The sequence below is a fragment of the Chrysemys picta genome, chromosome 3, assembly GCF_011386835.1.
Source record: "Chrysemys picta bellii isolate R12L10 chromosome 3, ASM1138683v2, whole genome shotgun sequence".
Taxonomy (NCBI): domain Eukaryota; kingdom Metazoa; phylum Chordata; order Testudines; family Emydidae; genus Chrysemys; species Chrysemys picta.
The window spans coordinates 39,026,365-39,051,504 of NC_088793.1; the positions used below are offsets into that span (position 1 = coordinate 39,026,365).

The following is a 25,140-nucleotide window of genomic DNA, read 5'->3' on the forward strand; positions in this document are numbered from 1 at the left end:
GATGGACTGTAGTTCAGACAAAGAAGGTATTTTGTATCCTTTTGGGGTACTGTTCTTTGTATCAGACTTTGTAGTGGAAGACTATAATGTTTATTTTTCAGAAAAATATAATTATTGCAAAATTAATATATATACTTGACCAACCAAAATGTCATTAAATCATTTATAAAAGACAACTTCTGTAACATACAACATTACGGATTTTAGATGTTGAATTCTTTTCATTATTTAATTTATAATGAAGGATAGAAAATTGGAACTGGTTGCTGAGCTTGCCGAATTCCACTGGAAAAATTGCATGTTTGACAGTTGGCTTTGGCTGATGATTTAAAGGTCCGAAGCCTTCAGTGTGCGTGTGCGTGTGCGTGTGCGTGTGTGTGTTTTGCAATGGTTGAAGACTAGTGATCAATGGCTTCATGTCTAGTTGGCAGCCGGTATCAAGCGGAGTGCCCCAGGGTTGGTCCTGGGACCGGCTTAGTTCAATATCTATATTAATGATCTGGAGGATGGTGTGGATTGTACTCTCAGCAAGTTTGCAGATGACACTAAACTGGGAGGAGTAGTAGTAGATACGCTGGAGGGTAGAGATAGAATACAGAGGGACCTAGACAAATTAGAGGATTGGGCCAGAAGAAATCTGATGAGGTTCAACAAGGACAAGTGCAGAGTCCTGGGACCGAGTGGCTAGGCAGCAGTTCTGCAGAAAAGGACCTAGGGGTTACAGTGGACAAGAAGCCGGATATGAGTCAACAGTGTGCCCTTGTTGCCAAGAAGGCTAACAGCATTTTGGGCTGTATAAATAAGGGCATTGCCAGCAGATTGAGGGAGGTGATCATTCCCCTCTATTTGGCATTGGTGAGGCCTCATTTGGAGTACTGTGTCCAGTTTTGGGCCCTACACTACAAGAAGGATTTGGAAAATTGAAAAGAGTCCAGCGGAGGGCAACAAAAATGATTAGGGGTCTGGAGCACATGACTTATGAGGAGAAGCTGAGGGAACTGGGATTGTTTAGTCTGCAGAAGAGAAGAATGAGGGGGGATTTGATAGCTGCTTTCAACTACCTAAAAGGGGGTTCCAAAAAGGATGGATCTAGACTGTTCTCAGTGGTACCAGATGACAGGACAAGGAGTAATGGTCTCAAGTTGCAGTGTGGGAGGTTTAGGTTGGATATTAGGAAACACTTTTTTGACTAGGAGGGTGGTGAAGCACTGGAATGGGTTACCTAGGGAGGTGGTGGAATCTCCTTCCTTAGAGGTTTTTAAGGTCGGATTTGACAAAGCCCTGGCTGGGATGATTTAGTTGGGGCTTAGGTCCTTCTTTGAGCAAGGGGTTGGACTAGATGACCTCCTGAGGTCCCTTCCAACCCTGATATTTTATGATTCTATGGAGATTTCACCACTTCCATAGGAAACCCATTCCAATGCCTCACCAGTTCCGAACAGATGGGAATAATCACTTCCCTTGATCTGGCTGGCAAAATGCTGTTCGCTTTTTGGCAACAAGGGCACACTGCTGACGCATATGCAGCTTCTCATCCACTGCAATCCTCAGGTCCTTTTCTGCAGAACTGCTGCTTAGCCAATTGGTCCACAGCCTGTAGCCATGCATGGGATTCTTCCTTTCTAAATGCAGGACTCTGCACTTGTCCTTGTTGAACTTCATCAGATTTCTTTTGACCGAATCCTCCAATTTGTCTAGGTCACTCTGGACCCTATCCCTACCCTCCAGCGTATCTACCTCTCAGCTTAGTGTCATCTTGGAACTTATCGCATCATCCAGATCATTAATCAAGATGTTGAACAGAACTGACCCCCGGGGCACTCCGCTTGATACTGGCTGCCAACTAGACATCGAGCCGTTGATCACTACCTGTTGAGCCCGACAATCTAGCCAGCTTCCTAGCCACCTTATAGTCCATTCATCCAGCCCATACTTCTTTAACTTGCTGGCAAGAATACTGTGGGAGACCTTGTCAAAAGCTTTGCTAAAGTCAAGCTATATCACATCCACCGCTTGACTAGGGGTTACACTCTCTCCATCCAAGAACCAATATGACACCGTCACCTATGTGGTAGATAAGTCTTACCTGGTAAGCATTTGTGTAAGCTATCTATTGTTTCATTATATGTTTTCTCTGTGATGCTTTTGTTCTTAAAAACAAAACAAAAAAATCCCTAAACTTTGCTTTAGAGGGCTGGCTGGTCAGTGGTAACCCTTTCAGTGTCCCTGGAGATCAAATAATTTACAGGTGGAATTGTAGCTTAAATCCCCGATTGGAAGGGAGAGCAATGTGGGTTCCTGCCCTGAGAAAGGTGACAGCTAGAGGCCTGAGACCTAAATGGGGTTCCCTCAAGGAGACCACAAAATGATTAGAAGAGCAGTTACCTGGGGAAATGTGACAAAATGGTTCAGCTATTTCTCAAAATTAGGTTAGGGGAAAATACATTATTTTGCACATGTTAAAAATTTCTTATGACTGTTTTACTAAGAATCTCTTAACGTTTTCATGGTGTGGATCAGGGATTTGAAAGTTGGCAAGGAGTTGCTCTGAGGTCAGAGAGGTGCCTTTTGTTGTCCCCACGCAAATCCACCGGGGGTGGGGAGGGCAGAGACAGATTGCAGTGGTGGACATGGGCAGAGGGAGGCTAGAAGGGAGGCAGGGGACACGCAGGGGCAGAGGCAGCTGCAAAGGGTACATGCAGGGGCAGACTGGGTGAACGAAGAAGATGGGCCCCAAACCACTAGAGCACATTCCCTTCCTGAACCTGGGATAATACCCAGGATTGCTGAATCTCAGTATTCCTTTGTTGTCTGGCAAATAGCTGTGAACCCCACCGGCAAAGTGTCTCTTTCCATCGTAGAGTGACATGGGGATGAGGTAATATTTTCTATTGGACCAACTTCTGTTGGAGAGAGCGACAAGCTTTCAGGCTTTCACAGAACTCTTCCCTTTTTAGTCATTCGTGGACCTGAAGAGTATTGCTATTAGTTACTCTATATAACTATTTACTAAAACAGTAGATGTCAGTGGCATGGATCTCGGTTCCAGTCCTGATGCTGATCCATATGGGGACACATTATTGTTCCAACATGATAGAATGTCTCTGGGGTTATTTTGGTTTTGGGTTTTTTGTAAACTAGGAAATGACATACTTAGCAAAACCCTACATTAAAGGAACAGAGCCCAGCACTGGAAAATTAGGTTGCCCATTCAATCTTAAATCTGCCCCCTTGTGCATATGCATTATGATAGTCTTTAGTGCACAATTTTGACCTTAATCCATTTGCGCCTTATCTGTAAAAAATGGGGATGGTAATATTTTACCTTATGGGGGGTTTTAGAGGAAAAAATCATTCTCATTTGTGAAGCACTTGAATGATGATGGTGAAGCACTGGTGATGAGTGTTCATTATGAGAAAAGCCTATGAGGAAATTAATAATTCTCTAGTTAGTATAGGGTTTACATGATGTGAAGTAAATAAGGCATGAGGCCCTTCATTGAATAAGTAAGAAAAGGTAGACTGAATAGTTTCCTATTGAGCAAGCACCATTGATCCTATATACTGAGTGAAGCAGGGGTCCTTTATGTGTGGGGGAAATGGTATGTGAGCATGTAATTTAAGACAGAATCGTAATACATATGCATAAAGGGGTGAAATTAAAGTTGCACAGGCAATCTTAACTGGCATTTCCTAAATTTGGGGTGCTTGACTCTCTTTTATTTGTTTGTAGTTTTTTAGCTTGCTTTATATGTGCTATATGTTTTCTTAAAAGTCTTGTCACATAGTCTCTAAGGTGCCCAAGGACTCCTCGTTGTTTTTACTGACACAGACTAGCATGGCTATCCCTCTGAAACCTGTTACCTATCTGTGTATCTTAAGGTTTTCTATGGTGCTTTCTAAGCACGTCCCAGGTAAATTAGGTATGCATAACATATTTTTTATACATGTGTGTGACGCACACATACACACACATGTTATCTGTATTTAAAAGATTTTATTGGGGACATGGTTGGCACAATGAACTAATATTCTATTGCAATATTTATGGAGACCTTAGTTCAGAGCTAATACAGGTCACAAGTGAAATGAGCGTGATGATCTTAATTTAGCATGGTGGCCTCTCTCAATTTGGTATAGTGGTCTCTCTCTAGTCACTTAAAATATCCCCATTAATTTCCTTGAGACTTTTACAAAACTTAAAGGGACACTGTCAAATTAAAAATCATACTTCTGTCTAACAATTTCTTACCTATTGTTACGAGTAACACCTAAGACTGCTCTAACTAAGATGGATCAGAGAAAAAAAGAAATCTGTTATTTCAGATTGCTTATTCTTTATTTTTAACAGCATTTTAAATATGTTTACTTTCTCAATTTCTCCCCCTCCATTTTGGGGTGGGGGTATTGGAGTGGAGGGGTTCATATATAACCAGGGGAGAGAAAAAAAATTACTAAAATTCAGAAAAACTTACTGCCAAACCATAAAGCTTGATGGGAATATGTTGCCATCTATTTACCAGATTGGCCTGCAGCATCCCTTTTCAAGGAATGGTACCAAAAATTTGACATCCATTATTATGAGCAGATTGATAAACAGATTGGTTTTTTCTTCTAATATCACATCTGATTTTACTAGTTTTTAAACAAGATATATATGAGAGAGAGAGTATTTTTTTCCTTAAATATGTAAAGTAAACACAAACTAAAATGTGTGTGGTCATAATTTTTAATGAAACATAATTCCGTGAAGATGCCAGAAGAATCTAACTTTAAAGAAAATGTATGCACTGTAATTTGTTTGTCATGGCACTTTCTGAAAACGACTGAACAGAATGAAATACGTTGCCATGCCTTTCTGCTTGACTTCTTATTCAGTCTTGCAGAAATTAATATGCAGATAGAAACTATAGGAGTAGCTAGGGTAAACAACCTTAACGCATCAAATAATGTGTATTTACGGTGGTCAACATTACCTATCCATAGTTATCACAGTGGTATTTCAGTTACTGCATTAAGGGCTTGCTCCTGCACTGTGCTGAGCACTCTCGTACTGATTCAGAGGGTTAAATGCTTACCTAACATATTTAAATTAACTACATACCGCCGGTACTTGTTTGCTGGATGAGGGCTTGGATTCTGAGTCCTAATTTCCCGTTCTAAATATAGATCATGATGATTGTGCTTGTTTTGGGTAAATGTTGACTTTGGTCACAGGTGCTTCTTTTAAAGGGATAAAGAGACCCAGAAGCCCAGGAGCCTAAATCCCATTGACTGGCAATAGGACTTAGGAACTTTTTAAATTTTACTCAAAATTAAAAGCATTGGAAGTCTGGTGTAATTTTTACCTAAATTACAATGAAATTATATATTTTGCAAAAAATAAAAATAAAAATGGAATTATTGTATGTGTAATTATTGTGTGGGGGAGGGATAGTTCAGTGGTTTGAGCATTGGCCTGCTAAACCCAGGGTTGTGAGTTTAATCCTTAAGGGGGCCATTTAGGGATCCAGGGCAAAAAAATCATTGGGGCTTTGTCCTGCTTTGAGCAGGGGGTTGAACTAGATGACCTCCTGAGGTCCCTTCCAACCCTGATACTCTATGATTTTAACACGCTGGTGAGTGTGTTTCACAAGTCTCTTTCTGTGCCAGTCCACAGAGGATATGAATCTGTTAAAGCTGTAGCTAAGGAATCTTGGCTGTTTAGCACAAGCTGTAACAGCTCATGCTTTTTATCTTTGGAGGTCCCTGGTTAAATCCTTGGAGTGTCTGATGTTAGTGGGAATTTGTTCTGGGATTCAAACTGCTGTGGGTCTCAGACATTCAGGATGAGCTTCCTTTTATCAGAGGAAGTACGATCCGGTAGTCAGTCAGTGTGTGTGTGTTATATGTCCGCCCGATCCACAGCTCTCATCAGATAACTTTAGCTCAAGCTGTAGCAGCTTGTGCCTTTAGCTCTAGAGATCCCTAGTTCAATTCCTGGTGAAAATGGCAGCTGTTATATGCACATGCAGTTTAACTAGAATGTGTCTGTGTGGAATGTTTTGAGATAAAGATTACATTTTATGTTATGTTCCTGGCATATAAACAGATACAAACAGATACATTAGATAAAAACATAAAATACTCTTTCTGGAAGTTTGCAATGTGACACTACTTTATTTCTTGGAAACCAGAAACGTAACACACAGCAACCCAAACAGAAACAAAGTAGGCTGCTCCCTAAAACAGAGAAGCACAACTCATTCTACCTTACTATGGGATGTCTCTGCAGACTGACTCTGCTTAGCTGAGTAGAAACTGAGTAAGCATTTAAGGATTTGGTTCATGAAAAATAGGGGTTTAAGCCGGGGTGGGCAAACTTTTTGGCCCGAGGGCCACATCTGGGAATAGAAATTGTATGGTGGGCCATGAATGCTCACAACATTGGGGTTGCGGTGCAGGAGGGGGTGAGGGCTCTGGTTGTGGGTGCGGGATCCGGGGTGGATCCAGAAATGAGAAGTTCAGGATGCGGGAGGGGGCTCTGGGCTTGGGCGGGGGGTGGGGCACTGGGGGGCAGTGAGGACTCCAGCTGGGGATGCGGGCTCTGGGATGGGGATGGGGTTGAGGGGTTTGGGGTGCAGGAGGGTGCTCCGGGGTGGGATCGAGGGGTTTGGCGAGTGGGAGGGGGATCAGGGCTGGGGCAGGGGTTTGGGGCATGGGAGGATGAGGTGGTGCAGGCTCTGGGCAGTGCTTACTTCAAGCGGCTCCCAAAAGCAGCGGCATATCCCTTCTCCAGTTCCTATGTGGAGGTGCGGCCAGGCAACTCTGCGCACTGTACCATCCGCAGGCACCGCCCCTGCAGCTCCCATTGGCTGTGGTTCCCAGCCAATGAGAGATGTGGGGGTGGTGCTTAGGGCGGGGGCAGCGTGCAGAGCGGAGCGTCCTGGCTGCCCCTATGCATAGGAGCTGGAGGGGGGCCATGCCGCTGCTTCCGGGAGCCGCGTGGAGCGGCCTCCAACCCTGCTCCCCACTGGAGTGCCAGAATGGGGCAAGCCCCAGACCCCACTCCCCAGAGGGAACTCGAGGGCTGGATTAAAATGTCTGGCGGGTTGGATTCAGCCCACGGGCCGTAGTTTGCCCACCCCTGGCTTACGCATACCCTTTGCAAAAGACTTTGGGCTAAACTATGCCTTCAATTATGTACAATCTCAGTCAATGGAATAGGATGGGTGTAGCAGTCAGCAGAATGTGGTTTTTCTATTCTGTGATTTTTCCCTGATTAGTTTAAGACCTAGCTCTGGGATTTGGTATCTAAAATAATTAAAATATTATATGTATTTTTCAACTGAGATGATTGTTTTGATTCAAGGAGTGAGATGATTGTGATGTATGTATTTATATCATATCTTTTTATAGGTGGATTGAAGCTATTAATTGTAAGAACAGTAAAACAATAGTGTGACCTACACCACCACAAATTCTCATCTCCTTCTTAGTCTTTCCCTTTGTGTTTGCATGCTGAAGCTTGATGGCAACAGAGTTTATTGGGAGTAGACTCTTCTGTCCATGCTCTTGTGTGAGACTGAATGGCAAGATGTAGGCTCCAGAAATGCTTTACCGTCAGCATTTGTCTTTAAAACTAGCATGGTTCTTTTCTCTTTGATATTCTCTTTATATTACCCATACTGCAATAATTTGAATAAAACAACATTTATTAAAACCAGAGAAAATGGGATTAAAACAAAAACAGTTTGTTTAATGTAGTTAGATTTACACTTTTCATAAGCTACACTAGATAAGTAATTTTCCTCTTTGTTGTTGCGTGAAAAATAAGATGTGAATAGCTTATGTCTCTTGAAAGCAATCCCCTTGTTGGCCAGACTGGCAGCCTCTCTGGCTGTCCTTATACCAACTCTTCTTTTGTCCTCCTTATTATCCTTCCTTATTATCTTCCCTCCCCCATTCTTTCCTCATTTTTCCCAAACGGTTTCTGAAGACAAAAGATAAATCTACACTTCAAGCTGGAATATTTAAATTCCAGTTCAAGGAGACTACCTATACTAGCTCGATCACAATTGGAGCTGGAATTTACATCTTCCAGCTCGAAGTGTAGACATACCCAAAGAAAGACAGTAGAGTTTCCACCCACTAGGAGATGGTCCTCTGAGGAAACGAAGACCCTTCATAATTAATGGCTACTATTCAAAGGCTTAATAACCTAGCTTGGATACCGCCCTTCACAGACCACATTGTCTGACTGTACCCATTTTTGTTCAGCCCTCATTTTAAATGAGTTTCACCCACCCTCCCCCTGTTTGGTCTTGAGCTATGAATTATGCACAAAGGCGAGGAGCCTTTGCCAAAATGGTGACCCACAGTAATGTTGTTCATACTGATGTGTTTTTGTTTTTTACCCCACAGAGATCTACGGTTTAATAGAATTAAAGAAATTCAGCCTGGAGCATTTAGACGGCTTAAAAACCTGAACACACTGTAAGTTATTTCTCTTGCTCCCCGAAAACACTTTTCCCCACTTTCAGTCAAATGATTTTTCTTAGATTATGTGCCAAATTCTGCTAATCCTACTTAAAAAGTCAATGTGACTATTCACCGAGTGTGGCTAGCAAGATTTGGCCGAATTGTGAATGAATATACATGTGTCTTTGTTTTTTGTTTTGTTTGTTTTCAAATATGTTGGACACTTCGTTAAAACTTTAGAGGCTTCAGAAAACACATTGACAGCCCCAATATTTTATTAAAGTTTATTACACTTATTATGAAAGATATGAAAAATATATAACTACTGTGACAGACCCAGACCAGTGGGGTACAGGAATCTGGTAGAGGGCAAATATACTGGTCACTGGATGAGTAGTTTTCTGTTCCCTGAGTGACCAGAGCAGGGGCTGTACTAGAGTAATCAGGAACCTGCTAGAACCAGTTAAGGCAGGCAGGCTAATTAGGACACCTGGGGCCAATTAAGAAGAAGCTTCTAGAATCAATTAAGGCAGGATAATCAGGGCACCTGGGTTTTAAAAAGGAGCTCACTTCAGTTTGTGGTGCGAGTGTGGGAGCTGGAGGTGCAAGGAGCTGAGAGGGTGTGCTGTTGGAGGACTGAGGAGCACAAGCGTTATCAGACACCAGGAGGAAGGTCCTGTGGTGAGAATAAGGAAGGTGTTTGGAGGAGGCCATGGGGGAGTAGCCCAGGGAGTTATAGCTGTCATGCAGCTGTTACAGGAGGCACTATAGACAGCTGCAGTCCACAGGGCCCCGGGGTGGAACCCGGAGTAGAGGGCGGGCCTGGGTTCCCCCCAAACCTCCCAATTGACCTGGACTGTGGGTTCTTCCAGAGGGGAAGGTCTCTGGACTGTTCCCCAACCCACATGGTGAATCTCTGAGGCAAGAAAATCTGCCAATAAGTGCAGGACCCACCAAGATAGAGGAGGAACTTTGTCACACTACATATTAACAGTTTTTCATAATTGTGTTATGTTTTTTAAACTCTAAGGATGTGTAACATCGGATTCTCTAGACCAGCCAGTTATAGGCAAGTTGTTCAAATGCTTCTCCACCACTGCGTTATTGAAACTATGTGGAATACTCTAGAAATTGGCTGGAAAAGCTCAATGTAGGCATCTCAGAGGGGCAGCATCTCCTCTTCCAGCCCATAATCTAGAGTAGCATTTGGGGAAGAGATTTTTTTCCCCCTTCTCACCATTCTCAGTACCTGCATGAAGCCAGATTATTTAGGTTTTATGTGTTTTTGTTTAATTTCTCTCTGTTTTGTAAGGATTTCACTTTCACCTCAATGCAGCAGAGCACTTAAGCACATGATTTTGTAAGGAAATATTTAAGCACGTTTGGATTTAAAACAGAGAAAGCACAAATTCATCAGTGTATTTCTGGTAGCAATTGCTGATGTTCCATTCGTTTATTTTTGTTTAATCTAGTTTTTGATGCTTGGCTTGTGTAAATTTTCAGTCAGACAGCCTGGCATTCTGGGTTCTTTTCAGTTGAAAATTGTTTTAATGATTTATGAATTAAGAAACATACTGTTTTCATTTTCTTTTTTAGGCTTCTAAACAACAATCAGATTAAAAGAATACCTAGTGGGGCATTTGAAGACCTTGAAAATCTAAAATATCTGTAAGTTAATGTGACTTTTTTATATCAAAAGTGAATTAAACATGACTTCAGAAATGGGGAAAAAACAAACATAATTTAATTTTATTCACATTCGCAGCTATCACACTCTTTTGAAAATCTTATATGTGATTTCTACTACTGTGGGTGGAGTATAAATAGATGGTTTGGCATTTGCTAATGTAATATTGAGCCTTTCACAGCGATATTGCTGGTTTGAATCCAAGCACAGTTGGTACTAACTGAAAATACTTGCTAGTTACAATAGAAATCTGTGTCGGGATTTGCAAAACATCTTTTAAGGATTGGATTTTTAAAGGAGTTCAGAGTCCAAATCCATAGGATCCTTTGAAAATCTACTGTACTATTTCCTATACTTCACATACACCTCTTCCAGATTTGTGCAATTTTCCAAGATGTTTTCTTTCTATTTTGCATTCTAGTTGTTTTTGTCCCTACATTGTGTTTTATAACAAATAAACAATTTAACAGGGTCATTTAAAATCTTATGTATGGATATGCTTTCACTGCTGCTGGTCAAAGCTTTATGGCAATTTTAACAGTTGTGCCATGCGGGTTTAACATTTTTTAGTTATTTAGGTTATGTATGCACCATTTTCTCCTAATTTAAGGAAAATAGCAAAAGACGGTCAATAAAACATTGGCCCATTTGTTGATATAATCTACCTATCCATATACACTGTAGAGAAATAATGGTCTTCATTCTTAAGCACTCAGACATTGCACCCTTTTCAAAATTACTTTGTGAATTAAAAAAAAATCCTGAAATAATTCAGATTTGTATAATATACGAATTCAAATTTTGTGGTATATTAGATGCAGCTATGAAATAGCTATATATTGTCCCGACGTATTCTACTTAGATATATCTATGCACATATGCCATCTGTGTGTTAAAACTGATTTCATTCCATGTTGTTTAAGTAAATCAATAAAAACATTGTTTTCTAATTATAAAACTGGAAGAAGAAGAGGAGGACCCAATGATGTGACATTTTCTGGTGTTTGTTTCTATCATAAAGGTGTACAGTAATTGAGATAATGTTGAACACAACAACTTCAATGAAAGGTTGAAAACAAACACTTTTAAATTATTCCCTCCTGAGCTTCCCCAATAATATTTGTCTTCCGTTGTTATTCAGATCCTGAGTCTAATATCCAGACAAAGGTTCTTTCCCTTTCCTCTGCCTCTCTGAAAGCTAGGGATGTGACATGGCAGTTGAATAAGATGAAACTTGGCAGTGGACTCCTGATCAATAACAGGACTTTGTCAGCAGAATTCTTTTTTTTAAATCCTCTCTCCATTGTTTAACATAGCCTTTAATAAGGCTCTTTTTACTTTGTTTTTAGTTGACTACTGAATGCAGTATAAACAGACACTGCTATAGTGCAGCCAGAAGATTTGTCAGCAGTACTGATGCTAATCTGGTGTTAATGTGTCAGAATGGAACAGTTTGCTTACATGGTAAAAGTGTAGTGAGAGTGGCCTGCAAGTTTCAGTTAACTAAGCTGTCACACCAGGAGTGGCTCATGACCATGAGTGCCTACCTCAGGGCAGGTTGTCAAAAACAAGCCAGACACTCCAAACTGGTGGTGGTTCTATAATTAGATTTCACCAAGCCAGTAACAAATGTGAACTCCTGCATCCCTGTAACAGTCTTACCGTGGAGTCACAGTCCCCTTAGACCAGTGTTTCTCAAACTGGGGTCGCCGCTTGTGTAGGAAAAGCCCCTGGCGGGCCGGGCTGGTTTGTTTACCTGCCCCGTGCGCAGATCCGGCCGATCACAGCTCCCACTGGCCGCGGTTTGCTGCTCCAGGCCAATGGGAGCTGCTGGAAGTGGCGCGGGCCGAGGGACTTACTAGCCGTCCCTTCCAGCAGCCCCCATTGGCCTGCAGCGGCGAACCATGGCCAGTGGGAACTGCGATTGGACGGACCTGCGGATGCGTCAGGTAAACAAACGGGCCCGGCCTGGCCTGCCAGGGCCTTTCCCTACACAAGCGGCGACCCCAGTTTGAGAAACACTGCCTTAGACTCTCCTATTTTACCCCCTAGACAAACTGGACTTACTGATAAATGGTCACTTACACCAAAAATCACACCACTCTGAGGTTGTTTCTAGTCCTAAGAGACCAGTCACTTACCCCAGGTCAGTTGGTACCCTAGATCTTACACCAAAAATAATGCCTGTAGCCAATCCTGTAATAAATTTTCTCAAGGTTTATTAATTAGGCAAAAGAAATGAGAGAGTTGTTTACATGTTAAAACAAGTCATCTAAATCCTAAGAGTGACAGAGTTGTAGTGTAATTGTAGTCAATTCAAAGTGTCTTTCAGGGTAGACCCAGGGGAACTCATCCTCAGTTTAGAGTCTCTGGCCCTGTCAGAGCTCAAACAGCCAAGAAGATAGAACATTTTCCTCTGACTTGGTTTTATATCCTTCATTCAGCTTCCAAGCCCACAGGATGAGGTTCCTGCCCATAGTATTTCCCAGATGTGATAGGGCCATTAACCAATCCTTTGTATTGTGATTTTCCTTGATGCCCGATCTTATTTTGATAGTCCTTCTGCATAGGGGTGGTGGTACAACAATTCCCAAACCTCAGTTCACAAGTTCATTTTCAAAGTTATAAAGCAAAACTTACATATTTTCGTATAGTGTGGAATACAGACATAACAAGTGAGATTAATACATGTAGCAATTTGCAAGCATTTCCTAGCATCTAAATACTAAATATAAGACTAAAACCTGTTTTGAGATAAACTAACATACCGGTGAACTGGTCTGGTCCCCAGCTGTGAGTTTGTCAGTTCTTATGCTTGCAGCATGGGCAAGAGCAGGGAAGGAAAGCTGGCCCCTTAACTCAGAAGGGATCAGCTAAAATCTAGGTAGGTGGGGGGGGGGAGGTATAGCTCAGTGGTTTCAGTATTGGTTTGTTAAACCTAGGGTTGTGAGTTCAATCCTTGAGAGGGCCACTTAAAGATCTGGGGCAAAATCAGTACTTGGTCCTGCTAGTGAAGGCAGGGGGCTGATCTCAATGACCCTTCCAGTTCTAGAAAATAGGATATCTCCATTAATTTAAAAAAAAAATTATTTATAATTTAGGTTCTTTTATTAAGAACCATACATTTTTTCATGGGAAACATTGCCAAATAATCCAAATTATTCTCAAATCTTTAGGTATTCACTCAGAAGGGCCCTGATCTTGCTAACACTTACAAACATAAATAACTTTATGCACTTGAGTAGTTCCATTAAATTGAATGACATTATTTGTGTGTGAAGTTACTTATTGTGACTCTCCTCAGGGCAGCCCAGAACCGTAAATCACTATTACCTCTCTGCCTCAGTGAGTTTTATTGAAGATTAGACTGTATGTCAGTTTCCTGCCACACAATCTGTCTGCTTCACCAGCAAACTCCTCAAAACTCTGCCAGTTTGAATCTTGCCTTGCAGGCAACTGTCAGTGAACCCCAGTTCCTGAGTTCCCCAGCAACATCTCTCTGTAATGTCCAGTCCCTCTCACTGGGTCCTTACAGAAATTAAGTTTGCTGCCTCCAAGAGCCAGAGCACACACCAGCCCTGTTAGTTTGCTTGTGGACTCGCGCTTAACTTCAGTATAGCAGCCCTAAACTAGTTTATAGTAAAACTAAGAATAAGTTTATTAATAAAGAACAGAGATTTAAGTGATACTAAGCAAGAGACCGTTATGGTTACAAACAAAACAACACATTTTCTAGTGACTAAAAATTAATGTTAGCAAGTTACATTCATTGCCTAAGGAGTTTTCTCACTTACATCATTACCAACATCTCTAGCCCTCCAGGCCAGGGAATCCAACTTTCACAGAATCAAAGGGTGCTGTCCGCTTTGTTCCCCAAGTGATGGGTAACTATAATGTTTTTTTGTTCCTTCTTATATTTTCCAAAGAAATAACGTGTCTGTATCTGAGAAAAGTGAATATCTATTGAATTCTTTTTTTTCCAGCAAATTTTCACAGAAGTGTTAATTTTCAAGTATTTATTCTACATACTTTCTTTCTGAAAGTGAGCCTGCTCTTTCCACCTTTACCATTCCACTGGAAGAAAGGTTAGAATGGACTGAAAGAGAGTCCCAAAGGTTACTTGAGATCCATAGGCTTTCATAATTGTCTGTTTATAAAGGACAAATGATAAACAGGGTTCAAAAAAGAATAGATACATTCATGGAGGATAAGTCCATCAATGGCTATTAGCCAGGATAGGCAGGGATGGTGTCCCTAGCCTCTATTTGCCAGAAGCTGGGAATGGGCAACAAGAAATGGATCAGTTGATGATTACCTGTTCTGTTCATTCCCTCTGGGGCACCTGGCATTGTCCACTGTCAGAAGACAGGATACTAGGCTAGATGAACTTCTCGTCTGACCCAGCATGTCCGTTCTTATGTTCTTAAATGTTGATGACATGGACACAATTTTACATTCTTCTTTGTGTGCTTGCAGATGCATGTTCCATTCAGGTGTGCGCTTGCCAAGCACACCGAAGCTGGAGAACTTTTCCTAGTAGTACTAATAGGGGTGACGCTTGCACCCTCTGACGCTTGCACCCTAGCCCCTCCCAGGAGTATTTAAGGGCAGCACCACCTTGCGTCCCCTCAGTTTCTTCTCACTGCCTAAGGCTTGAATCACACCTTTTTCTGTCCAGTGTTTCTGGAGTTGTTGTATATAGTTACTTAGTTTGTTCATTAGCATAGTCAGTTTAGTAGTAACCGTAGGTGTTTGTTAGTGGTAAGCAATAACTTTTAGTTTGCTGGGATGCCCTTGCCAGGTTTTAAACACTACTTGTCATGGGGTGGCTATCCCTAATAGTGGCCCCCACGCTCAGTGCTTATTGTGCTTGGGAGAAGGGCACGTTAAGAAAAGGTACTCCATCTACAAGTCATTTAAAAAGAGAATGCAGGTGATGAGGGATTTGCAGCTCAAGCAGCACCTTTTGGAGCAGGCCATGAGACCCATTTCAATACTGGGGACCTCTGCAGATTGTCTGGTCCCACAGAGACCTTTGCAGCTGACATGGGATATTGTTCCAGACCCAAGGTTGGATATTTCTCCTAGGAGGATGAGAGATCGTTCTCCTTCCTTGGGTCCTCTGAGGAAGAGGTCTCATATGGCGGACGAAGGACATTCCAAGGCTCAGAGAGATTTCTCCTCATCTTCTAAGAGCATTGACCAGCACCGTGAGTCCTTGGGTATGTGGGATGAAGCTGGGCTATCTAACCAGTCCCAGGTGCTGCATAGAGATCAGTTGGACACCATACTGTCAATTCCGGTACTAGCCATAAGGCATCAGTTGAGTCTGGTACTGATGACATTGGCATCGGCACAGGCTGCCTCAAGGCCAATACTGTACCAGGTGACATCAGACCTGATCTGTTTTTCCCTTCCTGACTCCATTAATTCAAGACACATCAGCAGCTGTGGCTTCTACTGTACCTTTGGCTGTGCCTGGACTGATCTCAGAACTGTCTTTGTTGCCAGCGTCATCTCTCACATCGTCTAAGGTTCAGAGTGCAGGTCAGCTTCCCTTTTGGTATTGAGGAGTCCATTGACAAAGATACTGTCTTCGGCACTGATGATACTTTCACTGCAGACTTGAGGATTGGTACCAGCCTGGCTTCAGTGCCAACTGGAAGTGCAATGCCTCTTTCAGTGCTTAGGGTGTTGACTGCTCCTCCGTACAGATACCATTGTCGTATTGTCTTTCGGATGAGGCTGGTCGTTTGTTTGCTTCATTGGAGGTGGCTCCTCCGCTACCACTGGACAATTTCCAGAGCTCATTGAGCTTGAGTTTGAGGAGTCTTCCTCCATTCCGTCACCTTCAAGGTGACACTGTCAGAGATCCTCAATACCCCCCTCGAATCACCATCAGTACCGATATTGGCACTGTTCCTGTGGCTCTCAGCCCATCATCTAGTGGCCACCAATGCCATATCCCTATCCTCAGTGGCTTCCCTAGTCTGCAAGCTCTCAGTCTTTGGCTCAGGTCAGGGCAAGGTTGCCAGACCTGTCTGCAGTTTTTCTACTTAAACCACGTATGTTGCAGACACAGATTGAGGTCATTCCTGAACCGCTTCAGCCTGAACCTCTTTTACAGGGACAAGTAATTCTGCAGGAGCCTCCATTTGCCCTGCTTCCTTCGTTGTCCTCTGCACTGGATGATTCCATGATACTGGAGTCTTCTTCTGCCTTGGACGTTCAAGCCAAGCTTGTGCAGTAGAATATGCATATGGATATTCTCGAGTCCTCAGTTCCAGAGAGAGCGGCTTGCCCAATGAATGAAACTCTCTTAGAGCATGCAAAGTCCTTGTGGAATACCCCAGCTTCATTACCACCTATAGCAAAGTGTACCGAGAAATGGTATTATATTCCTATGCATAAGTTCGAGTGGTTCTATTCCCAGCCACCCCCTAACTCTCTTGTTGTAACAGCACTAAATAACAGATCAAGGCATGGGAGATACAAGTCCAAGCCTAAGGACAAAGAGTCTAAGAGGCTGCACTTGATGGGGAGAAAAATTTGACTTCGCTATTACAGATGCACACTGAAAATCATCAGGGCACTGTTACCTAAATATGACTTTGTCAATTCAGACCTTATGTCTATATTCACAGATAAGTTGCCAGAATCCTCCAGGGTAGAGTTTAAGGTATTTATTTTGGAGGGCCATCTGGTAGGCCAAAATATTGTTACCATAGGCTCTGGAGGAGGCAAATGCTTCTTCCAGAATTGTGGCATCAGCTGTGACTATGAGAAGGGCCCTGTGGTTACCGAATTCTGGTGTAGCTCCTGACATTCAGGAGAGCATAGAGGACTTACCTTTTGATGGTCAGTTTTTATTTCCTCAGAAGAGTGACAAGACTCTACATTTTTAAAAAGACTTCCATGCTATTGTTACATGTTACATCCATTGGGGGGTTTTACCCCAGCCACAAAGGCATTATTATAGAGGTCAGTAGCAACAGCAGCAATATTATTGCAGCAGTTTTTCCAGCAGTCATCCTTCCCTGTTAGGCAGCAAGAACTTTTCCCTGAAAGGACACAAGTCACAGAGGTAGAGGTCTTCCGGGTCCAATTTTAGACAAACAGCCTGTCCTTCACCAGCATTGAGCAATCAGCCATTTTGACTTGCAGCATTCCAGTTGTGACCTCCCTGACTGTATCTCCTCAGTTCATGGACCAGCTGTCTTGCTTTTACAGTGCTTTGGATAGAGTAACCACAGACAAATGGGTCCTAAGCACTGTGAGATCAGCTTATTCCATACAATTCCTGTGCATACTTTCTTCCCACCGAACTACCTGGTCCCTTTTCAGGCACCCCTCTCATAAGCCACTGCTCCTTCAGCAGGTCCAGATTCTGTGTGTTTTGGGAGCTATAGAGGAGGTCCTCCTGCTGCATCAGGGAAAGGGTTTCTACTTATAGTACTGCCTGTTCCCCAAGTCTAAGGTAGGAATGAGACCTATTCTCGATCTCTGCTGTCTCAACAAGTATATCAAGTACATGAGATTCCACATAGCTACCCCGGCTACTATTCTTCCTTCTTTGCTGCCCGGGATCTGCAGGGTGCTTACTTCTATATTGTGATTTTTTTCCAAGCTACAGGAGATTCCTGAGATTTGTCATGGGGGCTTTACACTACTGATACATCATGCTTCCCTTTGGCATGTCTTCAGCTCCACGCTTTTTGGCCAAGTGCATGACTGTAGTAGCAGCATACCTCAGAAAAGAGGAATTGATGTCTTTCCATACCTGAATGATTCCTTAGTGAGGGGTAAGTCCAGAGAACAAGTCCTCCTGCACGCCCAATATACACTAAGTCCCTTTGATCTTCTGGGTCTGACTTTAAACAAGGAAATGTCAACATTAATACCAACTCAAAAATCAAGTTCATTGGGGCCCTTGTAGATTCTAAGACTTGGAGGGTGTTTCTGCCATATGAACATTTTGAGATGATTTGTCACCTGAGTCTGTCTCTCCACTTTGACCCTTCAGCCACGATCCAGGTTTACCTGAAACTGTTAGGTCATATGATCACATTCACTATGAGGTCAAGCATTCAAAATTGCACCTTTGTCCTCTTCAGAGCTGGTTGAGATTGGTATATCCCCCAATTTGTCAGTTATTGGACAGGTTAGTGTGAATACCATTGTTCATCCTGGAGTCCTTAATGTGGTGAAGGGATTAGGTCAATGTTTTCAAAGGTGTTCCTTTTGCTCATTCTCTTAAGACCAGGAACTTAGATACCAGTGTTTCCCCAATAGGGTGAGGAGACCATCTGAGGACATTGAAGTTTCAAGGTTTGTGGGAAGAGCATGAAGCTTATCTTCATATCAAGCTATTTATAATGCATGCAGAGCATTTTGAGCGCAGATCAAGAACACAGTGGTTAACATACTTACTGACAACACCACTGTAATGTATTATGTGAAGAAGTTAGGGAGGAGCCTGCTCCAACTAGCTTTGTCAGGAGGCAATAATGTTCTACCAGTTCTGCATCAAGGAGAGCATCATTCCCTCAGTTGCTCATTTATGAGGAGCCCAGAATTACTTGGCTGATCATCTCACCAGGAATTTCTCCCAGAATCATGAGTGGTGTCTGAAAAGCAGTGTGCTGTGGTTCATCTTCAGGGAATGGGACATTCCTGCTATTGACCCGTTTGCAACAAAGGACAACAAGAAGTGCCATCGATTTTGTTTGCGAGGAGGTCTCAGTCAGGGCTCCTTAATCGATGCATATCATCTGAATCGATGGTCGACACTGATGTACCTTCCCCCAATCCTACTCATTCCTCTCGTCTTCCTCAAGATGATGCTGGATCCAGTGGCGTAGCCAGCTCCTAAGAGGCGGGGGAGCAAACATAAAAAAGGCTCCCCTCCCCTTGGCTGGCTCCTCCGGCCCTCCCCCCCCATGGCTCCTCCGGCCCTGCCGTGCCACTCCCGCGCGCCCCCCCCCTCGCTCCTCTGGCCGTGGCTGCCGACTGCCAGCCTGCGCCCCCCCGCTCTTCTGGCTGCGCGTCCGCCGCCCCCCCATGGCTGCCGGACATGCTGCGGGCAGCCAGCCTGTGCCTCCCCCCTCGCTCCTCCAGCCGCGGCTTCGGGTCGCATGCCCTGCCCCCCCGCTCCTCTGGCCGCGCACGCACACACGTCGCCCCCTCCATGGATGCCGGCCGCGCTGCGGGTGGCCAGCCTGCACCCCCCCTCGCTCCTCTGGCCAAAGGCGCCGCTTTTGGCAAATTTGCTGAGGGGAAGCAGCTGCTTTCCCTGCATCCCACTAGATACGCTAGTGGCTGGATCATGCCAGACTGATTCTCATTGCACCAGCTTGGCCAAGACAATGTTGGTTCTTCAACCTCCTCTGTGTTTTGGTTTGTCTTCCCATTCCTTTTCCTTTTTACCCTGACCTACTGACTCAATGTCATGGTCAGATTTCACATCCAGTGCTGATCAGTCTGTATCTCACAGCATGGATGCTGTGTGGTTAGTTAAGGAAGAGGAGTGCTGTTCCAAAACTGCTTGACAGGTAATAGCAGAAAGCCCTTTACTAGGGCTACTTATTTGGCTAAGTGGAAGTATTTTTCAATTTGGTCCCTAGTTTGGGGAATTCGACTGATGCATGTCTGCATGCAGGACATTTTGGAGCATCTGTTACACCTTCAGTCCTCTGGTCTGTCTCTCAGTTCACTATGGGTGCACTTGGCAGCAGTTTTGGTGTTTCATCCTCTGGTCCAGGAGAAATCAGTTTTATTGAACTCCGTAGTAGTGAGATTTCTGAGAGGGATCATTTGTCTCTTTCCCACTGGTGAAGAGAGTGATTCCTTTGTGGGGCCTTAGTACTGGGCTGGCTGTCCTCATGGGTCCTCCATATGAGCCCTAGGCAACTTGTTCTTGGTCTCTCAAATGCCAAAAGACAGTGTTTCTTGTGATAATTGCTGTGAGGCGAGTTTGTGAGTTGTAGGCCCTAATGGCTTCCGTATACTATTTTTTTTTTTTTTTTAAGACAAGGTGGTCTTGGGGCCACATTCTAAGTTTTTGTTTAAAGTGGTGTCACAATTTCATCTCCAATCCAGCAATATACTTATCTGTATTTTTTTCCCAAACCTCACTTGACCACAGATGAACAGCATCTTAGTTCTTCGGTTGTGAAATGAAGCTTGGCATTTTATTTGGAAAGAACTAAGCCATTTCATTCATCACCTTGACTTTTTATTTCTGATGCAGATTTCATGAAGGACCAAGCAGTCTCTGTGCAAACCATTTCCAGGTGGATATCATTCTGCATTATGGTGTATGGGATAGCTCGGACTTTGCTTGGGGCCTTTTCAAATAAGCTCATAACCTCTCTGCAGGCAGAGTTGATCACATTCCTCTATGATGTTCTGATATTGGATATTCTTCTTCGAGTGCTTGCTCATATCGATTCCAATTAGGTGTGTGGATGCCGTGTGCACGATCGTCAGAGAATTTTTACGCTAGCAACACCCGGTAGGTCGGCTGTGGAGCCCCCTGGAGTGGCGCCTTCATGGCGCTGGATATATACCCCAGCCGACCCAGCGCCCCCTCAGTTCCTTCTTACCGCCCGTGACGGTCGTTGGAACTGTGGAGTGCGGCATAGCTGTCCTCCACTCTCCCTAGCTCTTGCTTCCCGGTTTAGATATAGTTGTAGTTAGTTAGTTGTATAGTTATAGATTTAGTGTAGTTTAGTAGTTCATAGTTATAGAGTTAGTTTATAAGTGAAGTTAGTGGGCTGGAAGGGGGTCCCTCCCCCCCTCCTCCCGGTGTGCCGCCTGGGCTCATGCTCAAGGCTCCGGGGTTTAAACTGTGCTCAATCTGTTGGAAGCCTATGCCAACGGGTGATCACCACGACTCTTGTTTAAAGTGTCTCGGGGAGTCTCACCAAACCGAAAAGTGCAAGATCTGTAAGGCTTTCTGGCCTCGAACCAAAAATGAGCGGGACTTTAGGCTGAAACAGCTCCTCATGGAGGCGACCCTTAGCCTGGACCCTCCTTCGACACGCCAAGTTCTGGCACCGAGCGCCTCGGTGTGCAGTACTCCGGTGGCGACCTCCAGTACTGCACCGCGAGGAGACGCGAATAAAGTCCCACGGCACCGACCGCCGGCAGCACCGCGCCCTCCGCAAGCATCTCGGTGCCGGTCCCCGTCTCCGGGTCAGAAGAGACCTTGCAAACCGGAGGCACCGGCACCCCCCTTGTCAACTTCGAATTCGCATCCGGGACCAGAGCGACCGAGGATACAGGCGCCGATATCGGCACCGTTGACTCCGGCACCGGCAGAAGGGCTGTTGAGTCTGGTACGAACTGTCTCCCCGACCCGTACGGTGGTTGAGCCCTGTCTTCCATCTACGCCGGAGACGTTTGCGACGGTGAGGGGCCTCGTTGCCCTCACAGAATTGGCACCGACTCAGGCTGCAGCACCGCATCTCAACCGTACGGTGCAGTCTAGGGGCAAGCCCTAGTACGTCCACCATCTCCGAGTGTAGGCTCTCGGCACTGCTCCCGATCTAGGAGCAGGTCCCGGTGCCACTCGCAGTCTTGGCGCCGTTCTCTATCATGGCACTGGTCGTACTCACGGCCCAGATCTTCCTCCCGGTACCCTTCCACCTCGCAGCACCCCCCCAGACCTCGGTACCGCTCGGACTTCCGACGCAGATCCCAGCACCGGTCAGAGCGCCGATCCTGCTCGAGAGGCCGCTCCCGGCACCGCTCTCACAGATGGTCTTCATCACGATCCAGGTCTGGATCTCGGTACTGGCATGACCATCGGCACTGTTCTCGATCCCAGTACCGCTCCCCGGCACTGCGCAGAGACCGCACACCTGTGGGCCGGCACCGCTCGGCACCGTTCCCAGTGGAGTCAACGCAGGCAAGCTCTGCACCACCCTGGCCCTCATGATCCTCCTCCCGCTCAGCCTATCCCATTCCGGGCCGTGGACGACCTGGGTCACTGGCAGGATGGGGCTGAAGACCCTAGACAGGATCCTGCACAATGGTCTTTCTGGACCCCGTGGGCATATCACCAAGCCCAAGGGGTTCCACCTGCGGCCTCCCGCTCAGTACATTCGGAGTACCGGAGGCCACCATCAGTCGTCCCCCCTCGGGGGGTATGGAGTCACCTGCGCCCACTCCTATGCAGGTCCCAGATCCCGATACGATGGATCTTGGATATCAGGACCCCTCGCAATTGGACCCACCACAGGATTCATTACCCCCTGAAGCGTCTTCCTCATCTTCTCCAGACCCCTCCCCCCCCCCGATAGACCTACGTGCTCACCTTTTACGCAGGGTGGCACGTAACATGGATCTCCAAGCAGAGGAGATAGTGGAGATGGAGGACCCGGTGGTGAGTATCCTTTCAGCTGATGCCCCGCACTATACCAACACAATATGGCAGACCCCTGCCTCTATCCCACCTACCGCCAGAGGGGTTGAGAGGAAATACTTTGTTCCCTATAAGGACTATGGATACCTATATACTCACCCTCAGCCATGTTCATTGGTGGTGTCCTCAGTGAACGCAAGGGAACGTCATGGTCAACAGGCTGCAGCGTCCAAATCTAGAGATGCCAAGTCCCTCGATTTGTTTTGACGCAAATTGTACTCAGCGGGGCGTCTACAGCTCAGAGCCGCAAACCAACAGGCAATCTTGAGCCGCTATGATTATAACTCATGGAACTCCATGGGTAAATTTAAGGAGTTGATTCCCCAAGAGTCGAGGGATGAGTTTGGGGCCTTAGTGGAAGAGGGTGGCTAGGACCTCCTTATAGGCCTCTCTTGACGTAGCGGACTCTGCTGCTAGGACACTGGCATCGGGCATAGCTATGCGATGCATCTCCTGGCTGCAGATATCTGGCTTACTGCCAGAACTACAACAGACCCTACAAGATCTACCATTTGATGGGTAGGGCCTGTTCTCGGACAAAACGGACTCTCGGTTACAGAGCCTAAAAGATTCCAGAACCATCATGCGCTCCCTGGGGATGCATGTCCCAGGACCCCAGCGCAGGCCCTTTAGACCACAGCCCCAAAAGTTCTATCCTCCCCCTCGTCCAAGGCAAGACTTTTCCAGAAGACGTGGACGAGGTGGTAGAAGGAGATCCACCGGCCACCAACCCGTTCAGAACCAAGGCCCTCCTAGACCATCTTCAGGGCCCAGGCAAAATTTTTGAAGGTACGCCCGAGGACGGTGTACTAGTCGCCACCCAGGATCCATTCCCTTTATTTCGGGATCGCCTCTCCCATTTCACCATGCGTGGTCCCTTATAACTTCAGACCGATGGGTTCTTTGCATGGTGGAAAGGGGATACTCTCTCCAATTTTCTTTTCCCCTTCCCCCCCCCCCCCATCCTCCCTCCCCATCCCTCTTCAGGGACCCCTCTCACAAGCAACTCCTTATACAGGAGGTTTTTACGCTTCTGTCCATGGGAGCGATAGAGGAGGTTCCATCAGAGTTAAGGGGCAGGGGGTTTTACTCCCGCTATTTCCTAATCCCCAAGACAAAAGGGGGACTTCGACCCATTTTAGATCTGCGCGGACTCAACAAATTCATGGTAAAGTTGAAGTTCCACATGGTCTCATTGGGGACTATTATCCCTTCCCTGGATCCTGGAGACTGGTACGATGCCCTTGACATGAAGGATGCGTATTTTCATATAGCAATTTACCCTCCACACAGGCGCTTCCTTCCCTTTGTAGTAAAGCACGTGCATCACCAATTTGCCGTCCTTCCCTTCGGGCTGTCCATGTCTCTGAGAGTGTTTACCAATGTGTGGCCGTCGTGGCAGCCTACCTTCGTCAACAAAGGATACAGGTGTTCCCGTATCTGGACAACTGGCTCGTTCACAGCTACACGAGGGAAGAAGTACAATCCCACGTCCAAGTCACTCTGCGCACATTCCACAAGCTGGGCATCTTACTCAACAGAGAAAAGTCTACTCTGGAGCCAACCCAGAGAATAGAGTTTATCAGGGCAGTTTTAGACTCCAGACTCGCCCGCGCTCTCCTGCTGGACACTCGTTTTCAGGCTATCGCAAACATTATCCACAGCCTCCAAGGCTTCCCAACTTTCATGATCAGGATATGCCTCGGCCTTTTGGGGCACGTGGGTTCGTGCGTTTACGTAACCAAGCATGCCAGACTTCGGCTCTACCCGCTTCAGGCCTGGGTATCATCGGTGTACTGTCCAGGTCAGGACAGCCTGAACATGGTGGTCACGGTTCTGAAATCGGTCTTGACCTCCCTCAGCTGGTGGCTGAACCATACGTCGGTGTGTGAAGGGGTACCATTTCACACCCCACAACCTTCCCTATACCTGGTCACAGACGCATCATCTCTGGGCTGGGGCGCTCACCTTGGGGAACACCAGACGCAGGGCCTTTGGACCACATCCGAACTAGCCCTGCACATCAATGTACGAGAACTGATGGCAGTACGCCTAGCGTGTCAGGCGTTTTGCGGTCTCCTACATGGCCGTTGTGTGGCAGTCCTCACAGACAACACCACGGTCATGTTCTACATCAACAAGCAAGGGGGAGCCCGATCGTCCCCCCATGCCAGGAGGCTATGCGCCTGTGGGAATTTTGCATAGCCCATTCGATACATCTGATGGCGACGTTTCTCCCTGGAGTCCAGAACATGCTGGCAGACCGTCTCAGCAGGTCATTCCAATCTCACGAGTGGTCAATTCGCCCAGATATCATCCACTCCATCTTCCGGAGCTGGGGGTTTCCCCAGATCGACCTATTCGCCTCACGCGTCAATCGAAAGTGCCAAATGTTCTGTTCTCTCCAGGGGTGCTCTCAGGGCTCCCTGTCAGATGCTTTTCTACAACTGTGGAGAGACCAGCTGTTCTACGCCTTCCCACCATTCCTGCTGGTCCACAGGGTCCTGCTCAAACTGCGCAGGGACAAGGCATGCATGATTTTGGTCGCTCCAGCATGGCCAAGGCA

The 25,140-nt window shown here is 45.5% G+C and overlaps 1 protein-coding gene across 7 annotated transcripts in view; it reads left to right on the forward strand.

The window, feature by feature from the left end:
* Nucleotides 1–25,140, forward strand: part of PXDN (peroxidasin) — a 146,558-nt gene that overhangs the window by 31,860 nt on the left and 89,558 nt on the right. For 6 of the 7 annotated variants that reach the window (XM_042848761.2, XM_008163712.4, XM_008163714.4 and 3 more), the window contains 2 exons: nucleotides 8,404–8,475; nucleotides 10,057–10,128. In XM_042848761.2, coding sequence (XP_042704695.2) covers nucleotides 8,404–8,475; nucleotides 10,057–10,128 — 144 coding nt within the window. Of the gene's footprint in view, nucleotides 1–8,403; nucleotides 8,476–10,056; nucleotides 10,129–25,140 lie in introns of those variants that run through there. The other variant, XM_042848762.2, reaches the window with a different exon arrangement.